The 22,824-nt window shown below is 44.2% G+C and overlaps 1 protein-coding gene across 2 annotated transcripts in view; it reads right to left on the bottom strand.

The window, feature by feature from the left end:
* The window catches only part of KCND3 (potassium voltage-gated channel subfamily D member 3), a 1,159,387-nt gene that overhangs the window by 238,256 nt on the left and 898,307 nt on the right, over positions 1-22,824 (bottom strand). For both annotated transcript variants that reach the window (XM_068269741.1, XM_068269742.1), the window contains one exon: positions 15,687-15,788. In XM_068269741.1, coding sequence (XP_068125842.1) covers positions 15,687-15,788 — 102 coding nt within the window. The remainder of the gene's footprint in view (positions 1-15,686; positions 15,789-22,824) is intronic.

The following is a 22,824-nucleotide window of genomic DNA, read 5'->3' as shown; positions in this document are numbered from 1 at the left end:
TCCAGGGTGCTGAGACCACAGACCTCGCACCCAAGACTAGGGAACTGTATTATCATTTGTGTTATTCTCCAGACCTGCTTGTGACGCCCATCTTCCAGGGGTCACTAGTCATTGGGTCTTCTTGCTATTCAGCCTGGGACTCCGCCCCCTTGGATGTCTCAGGCTGCTGCAAGATCTGTCTGCCATTGCGAACACTTACGTGGAAGCATTCAGACCATAGTCAGATCCTACAGTGTGTTTGAACCAGGAGGACCTGGGAATTCACACTGAGCCAGATTACTTGTATTATCATTTGTGTTATACTCCAGACTAGTTCCAGGGTGCTGAGACCACGGACCTCGCACCCAAGACTAGGGAACTGTATTATCATTTGTGTTAAACTCCAGACTAGTTCCAGGGTGCTGAGACCACGGACCTCGCACCCAAGACTAGGGAACTGTATTATCATTTGTGTTATACTCCAGACTAGTTCCGGGGTGCTGAGACCACGGACCTCACACCCAAGACTAGGGAACTGTATTATCATTTGTGTTATATTCCAGACTAGTTCCAGGGTGCTGAGACCACGGACCTCGCACCCAAGACTAGGGAACTGTATTATCATTTGTGTTATTCTCCAGACCTGCTTGTGACGTCCATCTTCCAGGGGTCACTAGTCACCGGATCTTCTTGCTATTCAGCCTGGGACTCCACCCCCTTGGATGTCTCAGGCTGCTGCAAGATCTCTGCACTTCCAAAGGGAGGTACTTCTCATACTGCCAAGGACCACCTGCTCCTCAGGTGGTCCTCACTCAAAGTTATTACTGTTGCACCAAACACTCACACTATATAGGTGTCCAGAGGTTAGCAATATATCTGTATTATCGGTGATTCTGCAGATCATCCATAACCAGGTATATATCTGCATTCTTGGTGATACTGCAGATCACCAATAATCAGATTCTCTCTGCGTGCTGACACCGATCGTTACATTACAGAGATATTTCTCCCACCCAGCATTGGTATGTGTAAAAATACACCACAAAACACATTATACTACTTCTCCTGAGTACGGCAATACCACATGTGTGGCACTATTTTACACCCTAAGTGTGCTAAGGGGCCCAAAGTCCAATGAGTACCTTTAGGATTTCACAGGCCATTTTGCGACATTTGGTTTCAAGACTACTCCTCACGGTTTAGGGCCCCTAAAATGCCAGGGCAGTATAGGAACCCCACAAATGACCCCATTCTAGAAAGTAGACACCCAAAGGTATTCCGTTAGGAGTATGGTGAGTTCATAGAAGTTTTTATTTTTTGTCACAAGTTAGCGGAAAATGACACTTTGTGAAAAAAAAAAACAATTAAAATCAATTTCCGCTAACTTGTGACAAAAAATAAAATCTTCTATGAACTCACCATACTCCTAACGGAATACCTTGGGGTGTATTCTTTCTAAAATGGGGTCATTAGTGGGGTTCCTATACTGCCCTGGCATTTTAGGGGCCCTAAACCGTGAGGATACAGTGATTCCCAGCCTAAACATACACAGCCGGCTGTGTCAATCATGCTTCTCAATCATCCTGTGTCCACACACACCAATGTCTTTGTACTCCCGGGAGTGTCTCTCCTGTTAGCTCAGACTAGTGGTATAAAGTGTGTCCATACAGGAATTCTTTGGTCCAGATTGCTTAGCTGCCAGTATAAGTTCTTATCCTGATAACCACAGCTCCAAGGAAATGCTCCACTTCTGCTGTATAATTAGTCAGGCAGTTCTTATGGTATTACAAGGTATTAGGCTGCGGGGGGAGCGGGTAACTAGCATGCGGTATAACTAGCGGTGCCCGGAGGGCTCTCACCACCTTCTAAGGACAGTCTTCCGCTGTTAGGTCCTCGTGATGACCAGGTACTTCTGCCGCCCGCTGTCTCCTCTCATACCCCCTCAAGCTGTGTTGCCGCTGGCGCTCCACGCCATCCAGTTCCAATCACGGAGAAGCCTGTGACGTCACCTGCGGCTCACTTCCGTTACCAGTATCGCCCGCCTCTCGGGCTTCGTCAGACGGTCATGTGGGCAGTCCACTCTTAGTTACATTTAAAAGCCCTCCTCCTCCAGCCATTTGCGTATCTCCGCCCACTCTCAAAGCCGATTGGCTGCACTGCACTGAGTCCAAAGTGACATCTGGAAACACTCTCACACTTCATGTTTGTTACGATCCTTAAGAGTAATATCACAGGGCTGTTTATTATCTCCTATCCAGTTACCACACCACAGCATTCTCGTGGCAGACTTAGATACATGTTTGCCATATACATAGCTATCACATTCCTATCTCAAGTAAGCCATGCTTAGGTATGTGCTGAATATATATACACAATGCAGATGGAACAACCTCATTTGTACAGGAGCAGCCATTCTCAGCCCACACATTCTCATCAGTCACAACTCACCCAGACCCCCTTTATACAGGTAAAAAGGGCGACAATGGTAGATCCGAATTTAAACCCTTAGGAATAACCGTGGACAATCTAAAGATCCAACTTGACTCGATTTGGCAAAGTATCCTATCCAAGTCTCCACCCCTAGATGGTAGCTGCATCTTAATGATGCCCTTAAACCTTAAAGAGTCGGGATTCTTGTCATGAAACAGTTTAAAGTGCAATCCCAGAGGACTAGTTTCATCACCCACTTTTATATTGCCTATATGTTGCTGGACTCTTTTCTTTAACTTTTGTGTCGTCTTCCCAACATACTTTAGTCCGCACGGACATTCGATCATATATACGACAAATTCACTGTCACAATTAATGAATGACCTTATGTTATAAGATTTCCTCAGGTCTGAATCCAAGAAAACCCCTGTTCTTTCAACAAGATGACAGACAGAACATTTCCCACACGGGAACATCCCACACGGGCGGGTAGATGGCCCCAACCACATGCGTGAAGATTGTACAGTGGTGGACCTAAACTCAGATCTCACCAACTTGTCACGCAGGTTGGGTGCCCTTTTCGCCGCCATGTGTGGGTATTCCCCAACCACCTGAATAATTTTAGGATCAAGCCTCAATAGATGCCAGTGTTTAGCAAGAAGGCGCCTCAATTGGTTCCAATGGGTTCCATATTGTGTAACTAAACGTACCACATCATTTTTAGGTTCAACCATTTTCTTCTCCTGGATTAACAGTGTCTCTCTATCCGTCCCATCACTACGGGATCTTGCCTTGTCCAAAACAGTGTGGCTATATCCTCGTCTCTTAAATCTGCTGCACATCTCATCAGCCTCCCTCACATAATCCTCACCACCACTGCAGTTTCTCCGGACCCTTAATAGTTGTCCCACTGGGATACCCTGCAGTAGTGATGGCGGGTGGAAGCTGGAGGCATGCAGAAGTGTATTTCCTGCTGTGGGTTTGCGGTAGGTTTTTGTCCTAATTCTGTCACCATCTTTACTTATGCTTAGATCCAAAAAGCTGATTTCTCTGTCATCTATGGTATGTGTCAGTACAATATTTCTGTCATTCATATTCAGGTGGTCTAAAAAGACCCCCAACTCTTCCAATGTCCCCCGCCAGACCAGTAGGACGTCATCAATAAAACGAATCCAGGCCGCGACATGTGTCCCGAACGCCAAATTTGCATACACGGACGCATTTGCATCCCAAAGGACGCATTCTCTGATGCTCGTGATACGCGACACGTTTTATATCTGTTAAACGATCTTCGGGTGCACACCAAGGATCTATTGGTCGGGATCGATGTCCAAGGATTATACACATCCATCCCACATGAGGTGGGATTGGGAGCGGTAGAATTCTTTCTAAAAAATGTGGGAGGGGTACAGCCAGGGAGGTGTCAGCTCATCATGGATCTCCTACAGATGGTACTTACTCTTAATTGCTTTAGGTTCGACAGGACTTACTACCGCCAGATCAGGGGGACTTCGATGGGCGCGGCATGTGCCCCGGCCTATGCATGCCTCCATCTTGGTCTGTGAGAGCGACAGGAGGTGTATGCAAATTTGGCGTTCGGGACACAAGTCGCGGCCTGGATTTGTTTTATTGATGACGTCCTACTGGTCTGGCGGGGGACAATGGAAGAGTTGGGGGTCTTTTTAGACCACCTGAATATGAATGACAGAAATATTGTACTGACACATACCATAGATGACAGAGAAATCAGCTTTTTGGATCTAAGCATAAGTAAAGATGGTGACAGAATTAGGACAAAAACCTACCGCAAACCCACAGCAGGAAATACACTTCTGCATGCCTCCAGCTTCCACCCGCCATCACTACTGCAGGGTATCCCAGTGGGACAACTATTAAGGGTCCGGAGAAACTGCAGTGGTGGTGAGGATTATGTGAGGGAGGCTGATGAGATGTGCAGCAGATTTAAGAGACGAGGATATAGCCACACTGTTTTGGACAAGGCAAGATCCCGTAGTGATGGGACGGATAGAGAGACACTGTTAATCCAGGAGAAGAAAATGGTTGAACCTAAAAATGATGTGGTACGTTTAGTTACACAATATGGAACCCATTGGAACCAATTAAGGCGCCTTCTTGCTAAACACTGGCATCTATTGAGGCTTGATCCTAAAATTATTCAGGTGGTTGGGGAATACCCACACATGGCGGCGAAAAGGGCACCCAACCTGCGTGACAAGTTGGTGAGATCTGAGTTTAGGTCCACCACTGTACAATCTTCACGCATGTGGTTGGGGCCATCTACCCGCCCGTGTGGGATGTTCCCGTGTGGGAAATGTTCTGTCTGTCATCTTGTTGAAAGAACAGGGGTTTTCTTGGATTCAGACCTGAGGAAATCTTATAACATAAGGTCATTCATTAATTGTGACAGTGAATTTGTCGTATATATGATCGAATGTCCGTGCGGACTAAAGTATGTTGGGAAGACGACACAAAAGTTAAAGAAAAGAGTCCAGCAACATATAGGCAATATAAAAGTGGGTGATGAAACTAGTCCTCTGGGATTGCACTTTAAACTGTTTCATGACAAGAATCCCGACTCTTTAAGGTTTAAGGGCATCATTAAGATGCAGCTACCATCTAGGGGTGGAGACTTGGATAGGATACTTTGCCAAATCGAGTCAAGTTGGATCTTTAGATTGTCCACGGTTATTCCTAAGGGTTTAAATTCGGATCTACCATTGTCGCCCTTTTTACCTGTATAAAGGGGGTCTGGGTGAGTTGTGACTGATGAGAATGTGTGGGCTGAGAATGGCTGCTCCTGTACAAATGAGGTTGTTCCATCTGCATTGTGTATATATATTCAGCACATACCTAAGCATGGCTTACTTGAGATAGGAATGTGATAGCTATGTATATGGCAAACATGTATCTAAGTCTGCCACGAGAATGCTGTGGTGTGGTAACTGGATAGGAGATAATAAACAGCCCTGTGATATTACTCTTAAGGATCGTAACAAACATGAAGTGTGAGAGTGTTTCCAGATGTCACTTTGGACTCAGTGCAGTGCAGCCAATCGGCTTTGAGAGTGGGCGGAGATACGCAAATGGCTGGAAGAGGAGGGCTTTTAAATGTAACTAAGAGTGGACTGCCCACATGACCGTCTGACGAAGCCCGAGAGGCGGGCGATACTGGTAACGGAAGTGAGCCGCAGGTGACGTCACAGGCTTCTCCGTGATTGGAACTGGATGGCGTGGAGCGCCAGCGGCAACACAGCTTGAGGGGGTATGAGAGGAGACAGCGGGCGGCAGAAGTACCTGGTCATCACGAGGACCTAACAGCGGAAGACTGTCCTTAGGAGGTGGTGAGAGCCCTCCGGGCACCGCTAGTTATACCGCATGCTAGTTACCCGCTCCCCCCGCAGCCTAATACCTTGTAATACCATAAGAACTGCCTGACTAATTATACAGCAGAAGTGGAGCATTTCCTTGGAGCTGTGGTTATCAGGATAAGAACTTATACTGGCAGCTAAGCAATCTGGACCAAAGAATTCCTGTATGGACACACTTTATACCACTAGTCTGAGCTAACAGGAGAGACACTCCCGGGAGTACAAAGACATTGGTGTGTGTGGACACAGGATGATTGAGAAGCATGATTGACACAGCCGGCTGTGTATGTTTAGGCTGGGAATCACTGTAGGCTCACGGTTTTATGGGGGATATTGGGGGGTTTTGTATTGCTATTCCAATAAAGTATAGTGTGATATGAAGACTTGATGGTAGTTTGGTGTTGTTTGGAGTATTGTTTAACCATATGAGGCTCCCCTCTTCGAGGGTACACACAATTGAACAGTAGATTGGAGCGCTTAATACTATTGTTGTAACTAAACCGTGAGGAGTAGTCTTGAAACAAAAATGACCTGTGAAATCCTAAATGTACTCATTGGACTTTGGGCCCCTTAGCGCAGTTAGGGTGCAAAAAAGTGCCACACATGTGGTATCGCCGTACTCAGGAGCAGTAGTATAATGTGTTTTGGGGTGTATTTTTACACATACCCATGCTGAGTGGGAGAAATATCTCTGTAAATGGACAATTGTGTGTAAAAAAAAAAATCAAACAATTGTCATTTACAGAGACATTTCTCCCACCCAGCATGGGTATGTGTAAAAATACACCCCAAAACACATTATACTACTTCTCCTGAGTACGGCAATACCACATGTGTGGCACTTTTTTGCAGCCTAATTGCGCTAAGGGGCCCAAAGTTTAATGAGCATCTTTAGGCTTTACAGGGGTGCTTACAATTAGGCACCCCCCAAAATGCCAGGACAGTAAACACACCCCACAAATTACCCCATTTTGGAAAGTAGACACTTCAAGGTATTCAGAGAGGAGCACAGTGGGTCCGTGGCAGATTTCATTTTTTTTTGTCGCAAGTTAGCAGAAATGGAAACTTTTTTTTTCTTTCTTTTTCACAAAGTGTCATTTTCCGCTAACTTGTGACAAAAAATAAAATCTTCTATGAATTCACCATGCCTCTCAGTGAATACTTTGGGATGTCTTCTTTCCAAAATGGGGTCATTTGGGGGGTATTTATACTATCCTGGAATTCTAGCCCCTCATGAAACATGACAGGTGGTCAGAAAAGTCATAGATGCTTCAAAATGGGAAAATTCACTTTTTGCACCATAGTTTGTAAACGCTATAACTTTTACCCAAACCAATCAATATAGGCTGAATGGTTTTTTTTTAAAAATTAAAAACATGTTTGTCCACATTTTTCGTGCTGCATGTATACAGAAATTTTACTTTCTTTGAAAAATGTCAGCACAGAAAGTTAAAAAAATCATTTTTTTGACAAAATTCATGTCTTTTTTGATAAATATAATAAAAAGTAAAAATCGCAGCAGCAATCAAATAGCACCAAAAGAAAGCTTTATTAGTGACAAAAAAAGGAGCCAAAATTCATTTAGGTGGTAGGTTGTATGAGCGAGCAATAAACCGTGAAATCTGCAGTGGTCTGAATGGAAAAAAAGGGTCTGGTCCTTGGGTGCCCAGCCTGGGTGCCCAGCCACAGCCAGTGGCTGGGCACCCATGCAATCCACATTCAAGCCAAAACTCAGATCTGGTGGCAGTTTGAGAAAAGCATGCACAATGCTCCCTGAAGTAGATCTACATGCTTTGCTAATTGCCTAAAGCTCTGACCACAGGTACAGTAACAGTTGCATATAAACTGTACATAATGCCATACATACCATGCAGATCCAGCCAAAACATTGGTGTCACTTCCTACATTCAGCACTAAACTTTACCAGGAGAGTGTTAATGAAGGCCCTTTTAACCCTTAATGGGGGCATAAAGAGGACATATTTATATGTGGTATTGTATTTTAACCATAGGTAAAAAGCCTATTTCTATATTCTATTCCTCTAGCTGAAGCCTCTTCACATTGTTGTTGGGTTTAAAAAGGTATTCACGCAAATGTTTATATTGATATATTTACAGTATACACAGAATTAATTCAATCCCACTCAAGATCTATTGGGCTTGATTCACTAACCGGCGCTAAGCCGGTTAGTGTGCCTTATCACTTAGTGGGCACAAACTACAGCGCTAACCTTATCTGAGGTCAGTGTGCCTTATCTGTGCTTAGTGTGCCTTATCTGAGTAAGTGTTAGAGATGGCCCGAACCTCCGATTTTAGGTTCGCGAACCCGGTTTTGAATTTTCGCGAACCGCAATAGACTTCAATGGAGAGGCGAACTTGGAATATTAGAAAAAATTATGCTGGTCACAAAAGTGATGGAAAAGATGTTTCAAGTGGTCAAATACATGGCTGAGTGGAATAGACGTCAAAAGTCGCAGAAAAAATCTGGATATGACACAAAGCAGTGTTTTAAGGTCAGAAATCTCATTGAATGTTCAATTGCAGGCCTACACTGCTTTACAACATCAGGACGTGTAATCCTCCCTTCCTCCCGTCTCCCGGAGGGAGGATAAGGGTCTTGTCTTCCAGGGAATTGTAGGATTTCAAAAGCCAGTTCACATACATTGGCCAGGAATCGAAACGAGGTCAAGTGCTTGGTAGGCAGCTCTCCTCACCACTATACCACCACCAACACTACATGCTAAAGCCAGCCTAGCATGTACCATTATGAAATATCCAAGAGAAGTTCAATGGCATCAAGTCCTGGTACACATGGTACCATGCAGTAGGCCTAGGTTCGATTCCTGGCCAATGTATGTGAGTTGGCTTTTGACATCCTACAAATCCCTAAGCAAGCTCATTTTTCTCTTGGATATATCATAATGGTACATGCCAGGCTGGCTTCAGCATGTAGCATTGTAGTGTGTTGTGTTGGTGGTATAATGGTTAGGATAGCAGCCCACCATGCGGTAGGCTTGGGTTCGATTCCTGGCCAATGTATGTGAGTTGGGTTTTGACATCCTACAAATCCCTAAGCAAGCTAATTTTTCTCTTGAATATATCATAATGGTACATGCTAGGCTGGCTTTAGTATGTAGAGTTGGTGGTGGTATAGTGGTGAGGAGAGCTGCCTACCAAGCACTAGACCTGGGTTCGATTCCCGGCCAATGTATGTAAGCTGGCTTTTGAAATCCTACAATTCCCTGGAAGACAAGACCCTCCTCTGGAAGAGGAGGAGAAGGGATGAGGGAGAGAAGGAGCTGTGGTGGGGTGCAATATAAGGAATAGCAATCAGCCAGGAGCAAGCTAACAAGCCTACAAGAGCCTAACTAAGCTTTCCCTAGCAGAGTCTGTCAGCAGCTGTCCCTTAAAGGGATACTGTAGGGGGGTCGGAGGAAAATGAGTTGAACTTACCCAGGGCTTCTAATGGTCCCCCGCAGACATCCTGTGCCCGCGCAGCCACTCACCGATGCTCCGGCCCCGCCTCCAGTTCACTTCTGGAATTTCTGACTTTAAAGTCAGAAAACCACTGCGCCTGCGTTGCCGTGTCCTCGCTCCCACTGATGTCACCAGGAGTGTACTGTGCAGACACAGACCATACTGGGCCTGCACTGTGCGCTCCTGGTGACATCAGCGGGATCGAGGACATGGCAACGCAGGGGCAGTGGTTTTCAGACTTTAAAGTCTGAAATTCCAGAAGTGACTCGGAGGCGGGGCCAGAGCATCGGTGAGTGGCTGCGCCAACACAGGATGTCTGCGGGGGACCATTAGAAGCCCCGGGTAACTTCAACTCATTTTCCCCCGACCCCCCTACAGTATCCCTTTAACTAATTACTGTAGGCAGACGAGTGAGTAAAACAGCCGGAGAGCCTTGCCTTTTATAAGGGAGGGTGGGGCATCAGGAGTGAGTGTAGTCTGATTGGTGATAATGTGCCTGCTGACTGTGATGTAGGGGGTGAAATTTGACCCTAATGGAGCATTATGGGGGAGAATCGAACTTCCGCAAAAGTTCGCCTTCGCCGGCGAACGCGAACCACCCAAAGTTCGTCTGGAACCGTTCGCTGGTTAGCGGGCTTCATCTGGGGTTAGTGTGCCTTATCTGAGTTAGTGTGCCTTATCTGAAGTTATTGTGCCTTATCTGCAGTGTGCGATGTAGCTTTGTGCATCTTTTAGTGTGCACAAAGCTATTTAGTGTGCACAAAGCTACTTAAGGGTCACTAAGTTCAGATAAGGCACACTAACTCAGATAAGGCACACTAACCTCAGATAAGGCACACTAAAGCTGGCCATACACTGGCCCGATTTGCCGCCGTTTCGACAGCAGATTCGATCACTGGGATCGAATCTGCTGCCAATCGTTCCCGCTACACGCCGAATTTCGATCCATTTCATACGATCCCGTCGATCGCTCCGTGCGGAAAATTACCGTCGATCGCCCGCGGGTAGGGCACGCGTCGCTAGCGGCATTCGAGTGCCCGACGACCGACGCAATAGAGCGGCAATACATTACCTGCTCCGCCGGCGCGACTACCCCCGGTCACCGCTGCTCCGTGTCCGCGCTGGTCTCCGGCATGCTTCAGTTCCTTCTGCCCGGCAGGAAGTTTAAACAGTAAAGGGCGCTCTACTGTTTAAACTTCCTGCCGGGCAGGAAGAAGTAAAGCATGCCGGGGCCGGAGACCAGAGCGGAGAAGACAGCGGAGACCTGGGGACTGGAGTCGCGCCAGCGGAGCAGGTAATGTATGCGGGCATGCGGGCGGGGGAGGGGGGAGCGGCGGCAGCACCACCACCACCACAACAGATTGTGAACGGTTTCAGGCTGAAATCGGTTCACAATCTGTTTGCAGTAAAGGTAGCCATACAATCCCTCTCTGATCAGATTTGATCAGAGAGGGATCTATCTGTTGGTCGAATCTGATGGCAAATCGACCAGTGTATGGCTACCTTAACCGGCTTAGCGCCGGAAAACTCTTTTTTACACCGGCGCTAACACTTAGCGCCGGTTAGTGAATCAAGCCCCTTGTCTCAAAGATAAGCAAACCAAATCTGTCTTATGTTTTTTTCTTTCTTTTTTTTTATGACACCTGCCAACATGCTGATTCACCTTGATTTACTTAGAGGCCTTTATATATATATATATATATATATATATATATATATATATATATATATATATATATATATATATATATATATATATATATATATGGTTAAAATTTGAATTATAAGTTTAATGTACCCCTGAACTGAGGGAGTGTTTACTTTTTATTTAAATTGTTGTATATGTGATTCTGTGATATATGTCACAGCGCCTTCCTTTTTTCTAGTGCCCCCCTGTGGTAAACATTCCACTCAGTCGAAATCTTCGACTGGTAAAGAGCGTCGAATATGGGCGGGGAAGAATTGGCAGTTCTACTGAGAACGCCCCTACCTCCCCTGACCACACCTATTTGAACTGTACCTCCTGCTTTAATAATTAAAAACCTGTTAAAAAATAGATAATAGGATAACAGAGGCGCTCAGCGTTGATGATACTGGCAGATGCTATTTACTCCTATCTGTTATTGCCAGTTGAAGAGGGTTTGTACCCCGAGAAATGCGTTGCACTTTATTTGGAGTATCCAATAAAATTGTTTTGTCTGAAAATCCACAGTCGTATGTTCTGCTTGGAGGAGGTAAGTCCGCCACCTCTATTACCAAGATGGGTTTTTAAATTCTTTTAGTGTTTTTTTATCCTGTTGTCCTATTATCTACATCAAGTCCACCCTTGGTGGAGGATTGTACCCTTCCTTCTTCTACTACAGAGAGTGACTTTTTAATCCTGAGTGGGGTCAGGACAATCACCCCACCTGCTTTGACAGTGGTTGCCTAATTGGTAACCCTGGTTTGTGAGTATTAAATTAATATTATTACTCTTCCAATTATACTGTACATTACCAGTACATACTACACTATATTGGGCTCTTGGTGTTCTCTGTTTTTCTCTATTAAAAAAATAAGCCACCACATACCTCACTTTCCTCGAGGTTCCCATCGCATCCCATCTTCCATCCTGTTAGTTTTCCCGTTCTGCCTCTGTGTCCTCTCATATACGCTGGCATCTTCACAGCAATGGCACTGACCCAGAAATACTTCCGTTGAACTTCCAGTGCTATTGGTGTGAAGATGCCGGTATTTACGAAAGGATACTGCGGCAGAATGAGAAAGCTGACAGGAGAGAAGAGGCAGTGATGCAATGGGAACCTGGAGTATTATTATTATTATTATTATTATTTATTGTATTTATAAAGCGCCAACATATTACGCAGCGCTGGACAATAAATATATACAATGATACAAGGATGACATACATAGGGTTGAGTAGGTGTGTTATGCAGTGGGTTTTTTTTAATCAGGCTTTTAAAATACAGATCAGGAGTACTTAAAAGCAAAAATTAGCAAATCATTAGCGTCACATTGCACCTTTGTTCTACAATCAGTGATATAACCCTGCATGAAATGTTAGAGTACTGGCACAGCATCCCCATAAATCACTGGCTAATGTCCTCTTTTTAAAAGGCTACTCATCCTTCTCACTTGGGCACTTGTGTGGTGGGGAGTCGGGGACTGGCATTAAAATCACCAGGAAGGAGGACGGGTGGGGAAGCACTTAACCCTACCTATAGTATCACTCTCAAGAGTAGCCAGACTCCTTCTCTGCCACATGAATGGACAGTGGGCTGCAAGGGGGAACAATGTGATTTTCATCTGGCTGCATTAATTTCTAGGACATGACAATGAACTTAGACTTACCGTACTCACTCACAGGTGGACTGGAGAGCAGCAGGGAAGAGATTCAAGTAAATGTGAAGCAGGTGATTTTGATGTCAATACTTGTCAGTACTCTCCATGTGTTCATAGACCGCTATGCAAATAAGCAGCTTTGGGGTGACGGGTGCTTAGTAGGTGCAAATGCTTGGCTATGATATAGCTTAGCGCATGGATCAGTTATGTTACCAGTGAAAATGTAACACAATCTGACTGGAATAATAGCTTTTTTTTTTCTAATGAAAATTATCACATTTCTGGATAGCTTGCAGTGACTTTAGAATTAATTTGGATTTTATCAACAGAAACATACATTAAATTATGAGTTATTATTCAAGTCATGTGACTATGTCTGGGTTATAGCTCTCATTGAACTATCAGATTTCATATGCAGTAAAAGTCCATTAAAACATAGCACAGTGTAGAAATTAATAAATGGCTATTTTCTGAAAGAATAAGAAATGTCTAAAGAAGGGATCACCTTAACACAGCTGTTACACAGCTACCAGCCAGCTCATGGTAACCCAGAACCACTAGGATATTATAAGGGGCTCAGAGGGACCAAAATGCCCTCTTACCGAGCAAACAAACAAACAAATAAACAAAAAAGACTATGCTAAATATGAATTAGCCATCTTAAAACAGGAGGTACAGTATTTTCAATTATTTAGCTTTATGTGAGCAAGAAACCTCACTTATAATGCTGAATCACTACCTCCATCCTTACCACCACCACCAGCACCATGTGCACACACACATCTAAACCTAACAGTAATGTATCCCCTACCTACACCGAACTTTAACATTGCAATTATATCCACTACAGAGTTTTGCAATGAAACTCTGTAGTGGATAGAATAGCTGATATGATGTTTCTTTATCTCCACACTATTTTATCCACTACAGAGTTTTGTTCTGAACACTGTAGGGGATAAAAGAGCTGCTATGATGTTTCCCCACTATCCCTGCCACTATTTTATCCACTGCAGAGTTCTGCTATGAAGTAGATAAAATAGTGGTGGAAATGGCAGTGAAACATCCTATCTTAAAATCTATAAGCACTATTATTATTGATGAGATGTATATGTAGCATCGTTTTGAGTTGCAGCAAGCCTAGATATAGAGGGGAGGGTGAGAAGAGGGGAGCGCAATTGACAAAACCATATACCTATGGATAGAGATGGCCCGAACGGTTCGCCAGCGAACGGTTCCAGGCGAACTTCCGGGGTTTGCGATCGCAGAGAACCGTGATCTTTTCCAGAAGTTCGGTTCGCCCCCATTGTACATCATGAGGACCCTTAAGAGAAAGTGTCATTAGGGCCTTGCTGTAACAGAGATTGTAGTGTATGGTTATTGGCAAAATTATTAAATTTGGGTTACACCACGCGCCCTTTTTTGATGTAAGGGATGTATGCTGCTCCCCTAGTATCAGCAAAATGTATGTGCTTTCCTTGCGCACAGCAACTTACTGCTTCTTCAAACATCAGGCCCCAGGTTACTTGAAGTTAATTTCAGTGCTTCTAAAGTTGGTGGGCACCTAGTAACTTGACTCAGTAGCGCATAGCAACAAGATGATAAGAGACAAATTACTGGTCAGTGCTCTGACAACCTTTTTTGTAGTTTTTGGCCACTATGACCGGGGCCGATTCTAGACTTTTGATGCCTGAGGCAAACTTTTACTGCTCAGCACCCAAAAATTTGCATTTGACAAGACACGCTGAAGCTCAACACATTAACACCCTGGCTAGATGGCTGTGAATCTGTGACAAACAAACTGCTCACCCTCAGCCAGTCAGCCGTCCTCCATTCCTTCTGTGTCAGGATAGCTGTGCCACCTCCTCCCTTCTGCTGCTGTGCAAGTCATATGACACACTGCTGCCCTACTGCCTCCCCCCTCCTCATTCACTCTCAGACTCATCACACAGCCCAACAAGCTGCTTTTCCCCAGTGATGACCTCTTCACTTCTGAGTAATTCGTGAAATTACGATAACTGCTGCATGCATGACCACTAAGTACACCTTGACAAAGAGCACCTGTCTTAGAAGTGACTGCAGGTAGAGCCTCCTGATACATTTAAAGCAACAGCACGTGCAGGGACTTTTGCATTATCAGATATTGCAAGGCCCAAAACCAAGTGTCTCAACATGCACGACCGCTAAGTGTACATTGACAAAGAGCACCTGTCTTACAAGTGGCTGCAGGTAGAGCCTCCCGATGCATTTAAAGTGACAGTACGTGCAGGGACCTTTGCATGATCATATATTGCATGGCCCCAAACCAAGTGTCTCAACATGACCACTAAGTGCACTATGGTAAAGAGCACCTGACTTAGAAGTTGCTGCAATTAAAGCCTACTGATATATTTAAAGCAACAGCATGTGCAGGGGCCTTTGCATTATCAGTAATTACAATCAGTAATTGCTATCAATGCGTGACTTTCCTGAGTTTAGGCATTACCTAAATGTGCATAATTACTATTAGAAACAAAATTACGTCCATTTTCGTAACTAAAATAACTGTTTCTATACAAAACATGAAATTACCAAATTTCACATTAAACACAAATTTGCACAGAAACGCGAAATTATGAAACTGAAATTTTGCTTACTGAATTCCAAATTACGGTTTGTATGGCAATTACAAATTTCGTGTCGTAGTGGCAAAATTCACGTCTGTAATTAAGGAAACGCGAAAATACAAACATTTCGGCTTAACACTATATGCATGCAGGAAGAACAGTTGTGTAGAAAATACGTAATTTACTACAATTGAAACATTTATTTAAAGCTTAGTTAAAATAAATAACTCTGGCCATAATATGTCCCAGCTCCATAAACTCAAATACAAGTAAACTTGTTTTTATGAGCCTGGGCTTCATGTCAACATTTTAGCCAACTTTTTCTTTTCTACACAACTGTTCATTCTGCCTCCTAGCAAGAAATATCTCTCTCGGTCTCTGCACCATTTGTTTTGACGTATCTGGTAGGGTTTTTTTTTGGCAGTATTTACACTGAATTATTTATTTAGACATATGTTTAGACATACCCCTAGTTCCAACGCCTCATTGAGGAGACCATTTCTTTTGCTGTGTAGATATGTCGATGAGGTTACAGTTTTGGCCACCCTGATTCTTGCAAGCCTGGCTTTCTGCAGAAAAGAAGCACACATTTAGTTAATACATAGTTTTGTTAGCAACAATTGTATATAATACTCTTACAACCTTCAACTGTCTATTTAAACAGAATCTGATATTATGTTTGCACTTCAGAGAAGTAAGCTAAGAAGCTTGCCTTTTCCTCAGGAAAAGTGAATTCTTGCTTTTAATCACTTCAGCCCTTGGGGCTGTTGTCACCTTATGGGCCAGGACAATTTTCTAATTTCAGTGCTCCTCCCATTCATTTTCCAATAACTTAGTCAGTACTTATCACACCTAAATAATTTTTTGGGTCAAATAAGGCTTGTGTGCGATATTATTTTTTTAAAGTGTACCCAAGGCGACATGTGACATGATAAGATAAGCATGTGTATGCACAGTGGCAAAAACATATTAATAACCAGGCTGTTTTATGTTGCTGCCTGAAAGAGTACATTTTTAGGCATGGAAGTAACAGCTTCTGTCTTGTCCATAACTTGTCGGGAAAATAGTTAACATCGCTGTTAAGCAAATTACAGCCATACAAGTTTTCCTGGCAGAATACAACTTCTGAGAGCAGAGGGAAATAGAAAAAGGTCAATAGTTCACGTATTTTCTTTTAGGGACACTTAATAGGCTGCCACTGAGCAGAGACAACAAAACATTCAATCTACTTTGTAAACAAAGAGCCCCAATAGTGTAATTTTGTTTGAGAAATTCAGATGGTTAGGAATTAAAAATTATTACTCACAAGTGTAGGTTGCCAGGTTCAGGCAACCACTAGATATGCAGGCGGGAAGTTTTAAGCCTGTCCCCGTTCAGGCTAAGAGGTCGCTCTCCGTAGAAAGAAAAGGTAGTCACACCTATCCAGCTAGTGGATCCAATTTATGTTTAGGATTATACAGATCTTATCCTATGGGCGCCTCTGTATAATCCTAAACATTCAATCTACTTTGTACATGTTTAAATATAAAATAAATCCATGGCATATCTAAACAAAAGTCATTTTAGGAGTAAAAGGATAAATATATTTCTTTTTCTCATCAGTTGATTTTCACCTCACGTTTATTGTAAGTAATTACTTTATTTTCTATGCCTTTTAAAGGGAAAAAACAAGAAAATATATTACACAATTAATACATTTCCATAAATAAAATACTACTACTACTATTACTACTACTACTACTACTACTACTACTACTACTACTACTACTACTACTACTACTACTACTACTACTACTACTACTACTACCACCACCACCACCACCACCACCACCACCACCACCACCACCACCACCACTACTACTACTACTACTACTACTACTAAAATGCTAATGTAGATAAAACCCACCACATTTTTTTTTAGTTTTCTCATTGTACTATATAAATAATAATAAGCCCTTATTTGCAAAAATGAACAGCAATATACCCTCATGACTTACAGATTTAAAAAGCCGAGCTCCTCAGTTAGCAAATTATGTATCCTCTTGAATTCCTTCACCTTGGTTCATTTTGTGTTTAAGTGTTTTATTTTGGTACAGAGTATGTGAAAATAGAAATGTTGTTGCTTTTAATTCAGTTTGTCACAAAAAAAAAAAATCACAAGACATAGACCTCAACCCTAAATTTTACTATAATTATTATTATTTACATACAGTATATATAATCATGTCTCTAACCGTCACTCTGAGGAGTTACAATGTAATCCCCACTTCAGTCCATTGTAGTCTAGGGTACATTTTAGGAAGAAGCTAATTAACTTATCTGTATCTTTTTTAGATGTTGTAGGAAACTTGAGTGTCTGGAGGAAACCCACACATACAGAGGAGAACATGCAAACATGCAGATATTGCCCTGGCTAGGATTCAAATCAGGGACCCAGCACTGCAAGGTGAGAGTGCTACTATCCACTATGGCACTGTGCAGCCAATCTATCTACTACCTATCATAGTTAAAATGATACCACAGTCTCAGTTGTTAGTTTGCTGGGCACTTATCGGGTCACTAACTCTGAAGAGTGCATGTGGCTGTCTACAGACCAATTTTTTTTACACAAAGAATATTTAAAAGCAATTTTTTGTTTGCATAACCCCAGAAGAATCTGGAAAAGGCCACGATGTTGTGATTATGGAAAGCTAATAACCAAGGCTATTCAAAAGTGAATGTTTTGTAAGCTACCAACTCGTGTAGTTTTGATGAAACTTTCCCAAGTATGATCATAATTAGAGATGGCCCGAACCTCCGATTTTCGGTTCGCGAACCTCAATATGGCCGCCACAGATTGCCATGCTGCGGAGTTCGCATAGACGCGATTGCAGCTGCGCAGCACTAGGGCCTCCTCCTGCCGCATCATCAATATGCGTGCATACATCGGACGCATCAAGAGGAGGTCCTAGAGATGCGCAGCCGCAATCATGTCTATGTGGACTGCGCAGCCGCGGCAATCTGTAGCGGCCATATTGAGGGGGGAATGAGAACTCGACCCGTTCGGAGGGGTCGGGACCTGACCGGGGCCGGTATTACTGCGGGAGCTATGGCGGAATGAATGGGAGGGCGCGGATGGCGTCCTCCATGGATCTGGATTATAAAAAGATATTTAACTTTTTCATACTTGTGGCCTCGGAAGTCCTTTTAAAAAAATATATATTTTTATTATTTTTATGTGCTGAGTGTGGGAAATCTGAAAAAAAAATAACGTGGGGTCCCCCCTACCAAGCTCTCTGTAACCCCTTGTCCCCCATGCAGGCTGGGATAGACAGAATGCGGAGCCCTGGCCGTGTGGGGCTTTGCACCCTGAGCTATACCAGCCCGCATGGTCCATGGTATGGGGGGCTCCGGGGGAGAGGGGCGGCCAAGCCTTCCCCTCTCCCCGTGAGCCCTTGTCCAATCCATCCATGGACAAGGGGCTCTTCCCCACTTCCGGTGCCCCAGGAGGAGGTGGGGGCGACAACTCTCTGGGGGGGTTCATGGTGGATCTTGGAGTCCCCTTTATGAAGGGGACCCAAGATGCCCACCCCCCTCCCAGGAGAAATGAGTATAGGGGTACAAAGTACCCCTTACCCATTTCCACAAAGGGTTAAATGAAATAAAAACACAACCATGAAAAAAATCCTTTAATGTTCTTAATTAACCAGAAATACTTACCTGTACCTTTAAAAAAAATTCCCACGACAATATCCTCGGTAAACGATCCAACGAATACAGTATGCTCATATCTTGCGATCTTCAATTTGAATTCCGACACCCCCCACATAGCAGAGAATGCGTCCTTTGGGACGCATAGCTGCCGGCTCCCGCTGTCTCTACCTACCTGCCTTCTATTGTCACCCTCACCTAGGCTGGCACCTGGTGCACCCATGGGAACACCGGGTGCCAGCCTAGGTGAGGGTGACAGGTGAAGGCACGTGGGGAGAGACAGCGGGAGCCAGCAGCTATACGTCCTGCACAGGATGCATTCTAAGCTATACTAACGGTTCATGAATCATCCGGTTCTTTTTATGAATCGGTTCTTTTTTAATGAATCTGCTTTTTTCTTTGAAACTTTAAAATCGATTTTCTCAAAAAGTATAAGGTCTTTTTGAAAAAAAATGTTTCATCTTGTTTCCACTGTTCTTCTTAACATCCCCAGCAATTTTGGTGTTTCTAGCTTTTAAAGGGGCTTTGCTATTAACCGCTAAAGTCGGCCGGGGTTAATTTTCCCACTTTCAGAAGGAGAATTTACATTGAAACTTTAAAATCAATTTTCTCAAAAGCCAAAAGGTCTTTTTGAATTTTTTTTTTCGTCTTGTAGTCACTGCCCTCCTCTACATACCCTGCAAATTTGGTGTTTTTACTATGTAAGGGGACTTTGCTATAAACCGCTAAAGTCGGCGGGCATTAAAGTCTATGGGAAAATGCGAACCAAACTTTTTGGAAAAATAAATTGTGGTTCACTGCGAACACGAACCACCGAAGTTCACCGGGAACCGTTTGCCAGCGAACCGTTCGGGCCATCTCTAATCATAATTCTGAAAATACCATTGCATGAGTAGGGTACATGAGCATGGGTAGCAGGAAAAAAGGGCTGAGGGTGAGGGTGGACGAAAAGGGCACCGCCATAGACTTTAATGCAGGAGAAAGAGGAAAATATCTGCACTCTTGCCACCCAGTGTGTGCTAGGGCTGTTAAGTAAACTAGAGCAAGAAAAACAGTTCAGCCCTCAACAAATAGCACTACACCAATTATATATGCAAAAATACAAAAAAGTTTATTATTCAGTCACTACAATAGTAATAAAATCAATTAAAAAATAGTAGGGCACCAGACCCATATAACACAGCACTTATATCAAATGATTGTATGCACATATATAAGGACTGGCCAATGTCCACATCATACAAATATATAATATTAGCTACCAAGACGCTCAAAAAAAGTTTGTGGTTCACTGTGAACGCGAACCACCGAAGTTCACTGGGAACCGTTTGCCGTCGAACCGTTCGGGCCACCTCTAATCATAATTCTGAAAATACCACAGCATGACATTTTTCTAAATGATGGATTGAGTAGCAGGAAAAAAAGGGCGCCAGCTGAGGGTGGAGAAAAAGGGCACCGCCATAGACATTAATGCAATTACCGTTAATACAGCAAAAAAAGCAGAAAAAAGGGTGTAGTGATAAATATTGTTAACAACATTAGAACATTATAGTTTTTGAAGTATGTTATCGTTTTAGAAGCTTGCAACATCATAGTTTTTGTCATATTAAAAATTTTACGTTATCAAAGCTATTATCGTTACTATGTGTAAAAGGGTGTTTCTGCAAAGGGAGTGGTTAGGGTTAGGCACCACCAGGGGGAGTGGTTAGGGTTAGGCACCACCCGGGCGGCGGTTAGTTTTAGGCAACACCAAGGGGGTGGTTAGGGTTAGGCACCCCCGGGGGGGTTAGGCACCACTGGGGGGTGGTTACGGTTAGGCACCACTGGGAGGGTGGTTAGGGTTAGGCGCCACCAGGGGAGTGATTTGTTTTAGGCACCACCAGGGGAGGGTTCTGTGTGAGAGTAGGGTTGGGTTAAGCTGTATTGTTGAATTACGTAACAATGTTTAACATTACAATCTTTTTGTTATTATTTCTCATCTGTTTTTACAACGGTATTTATCATCAACAAAGCTTGACAACGATTTATATCGTTATCAGATTTCGTTAATAACCGGCACCATTACGTTATCAACTCGGGCCCTTTTTTCACAGCGCCCTTTTTTCATGCACGCAATGGATTGAATTTGTCTTTATTGATTTTTTTATTTGACATGGGGCTTGACTCAGTAAGTTGTGCTGCCCTGGCAGCGCAAGTTAAAAATCAGCAAGCGCGATCTATGCGTGGTAGTGCTGCGTAGCATGCACTCCTAAGTTATGCATGCTCCGTCCTAGTAATGGGCACTCCTTTCATCTGCTGCAAAATGTGAAGTAGCATGACCACAATACTTCACTAGCGCGGCTGCTACTATGTAAATTAAGTATCTTGGTAGCGCTACTTCACATCTCGCAACAGAAGAAAAGAGCGCCCGTTACTCGGAAGGAGCACACATAACTAAGGAGCGCACGCTACACAGCACTACCGCGTGTAGCGTGCACGCTGATTTTTAACTTGCGCTGCTAGAGCAACGCAACTTAATAAATCAAGCCCATAGGTCCAAGCTAGTGTTGGGCGAACAGTGTTCGCCACTGTTCGGGTTCTGCAGAACATCACCCTGTTCGGGTGATGTTCGAGTTCGGCCGAACACCTGATGGTGTTCGGCCAAACCGTTCGGCCACATGGCCGAACTAAGAGCGCATGGCCGAACGTTCCCCGAATGTTCGTCTAGCGCTGTGATTGGCCGAACGGGTCACGTGGTTCGGACCCGAACGCGCTCTGATTGGCCGAACTGTCACGTGGTTCGGGTAAATAAATACCCGAACCACGTCATATTTCCGCCATTTGTCTGTGGGTTTAGCTTTGGGTAGGCAGGCAGGGTAGTTCGCGCTCCAGCCACGCTAGCCAGGGTCCCCCCAGTCATTGTGTCGCTGCTGGGAATAGTAGTACACCGCTCGCTCAGCCACTCTGTGTACCTCGCTCAGCCACACTATATAGCATTCTGTTTACTGCTCTGTGTCTGCTGGGAATAGTAGTACACCGCTCGCTCAGCCACACTATATAGCATTCTGTTTACTGCCACTCTGTGTACCTCGCTCAGCCACACTATATAGCATTCTGTTTACTGCCACTCTGTGTCTGCTGGGAATAGTAGTACACCGCTCGCTCAGCCACACTATATAGCATTGTGTTTACTGCCACTCTGTGTACCTCGCTCAGCCACACTATATAGCATTCTGTTTACTGCCACTCTGTGTCTGCTGGGAATAGTAGTACACCGCTCACCCGCCACTGTAAAGCATTGTGCTCTGTGTCGCTGCTGGGAATAGTGGTACACCACTCACCCGCCACTGTATAGCATTGTGCTCTGTGTCGCTGCTGGGAATAGTGGTACACCGCTCACCCGCCACTGTATAGCATTGTGCTCTGTGTCACTGCTGGGAATAGTAGTACACCGCTCACCCGCCACTGTATAGCATTGTGCTCTGTGTCGCTGCTGGGAATAGTGGTACACCGCTCACCCGCCACTGTATAGCATTGTGCTCTGTGTCGCTGCTGGGAATAGTGGTACACCGCTCAGCCACACTATATAGCATTCTGTTTACTGTTCTGTGTCTGCTGGGAATAGTAGTACACCGCTCGCTCAGCCACACTATATAGCATTCTGTTTACTGCCACTCTGTGTACCTCGCTCAGCCACACTATATAGCATTCTGTTTACTGCCACTCTGTGTCTTCTGGGAATAGTAGTACACCGCTCACCCGCCACTGTATAGCATTGTGCTCTGTGTCGCTGCTGGGAATAGTGGTACACCGCTCACCCGCCACTGTATAGCATTGTGCTCTGTGTCGCTGCTGGGAATAGTGGTACACCGCTCACCCGCCACTGTATAGCATTGTGCTCTGTGTCGCTGCTGGGAATAGTGGTACACCGCTCAC

The sequence above is a fragment of the Hyperolius riggenbachi genome, chromosome 2 (genome assembly GCF_040937935.1).
Source record: "Hyperolius riggenbachi isolate aHypRig1 chromosome 2, aHypRig1.pri, whole genome shotgun sequence".
NCBI classification, from domain to species: Eukaryota; Metazoa; Chordata; class Amphibia; order Anura; family Hyperoliidae; genus Hyperolius; species Hyperolius riggenbachi.
Note: the sequence above shows the minus strand (reverse complement) of the source record. Positions and strands in the feature narration are given on the sequence as shown.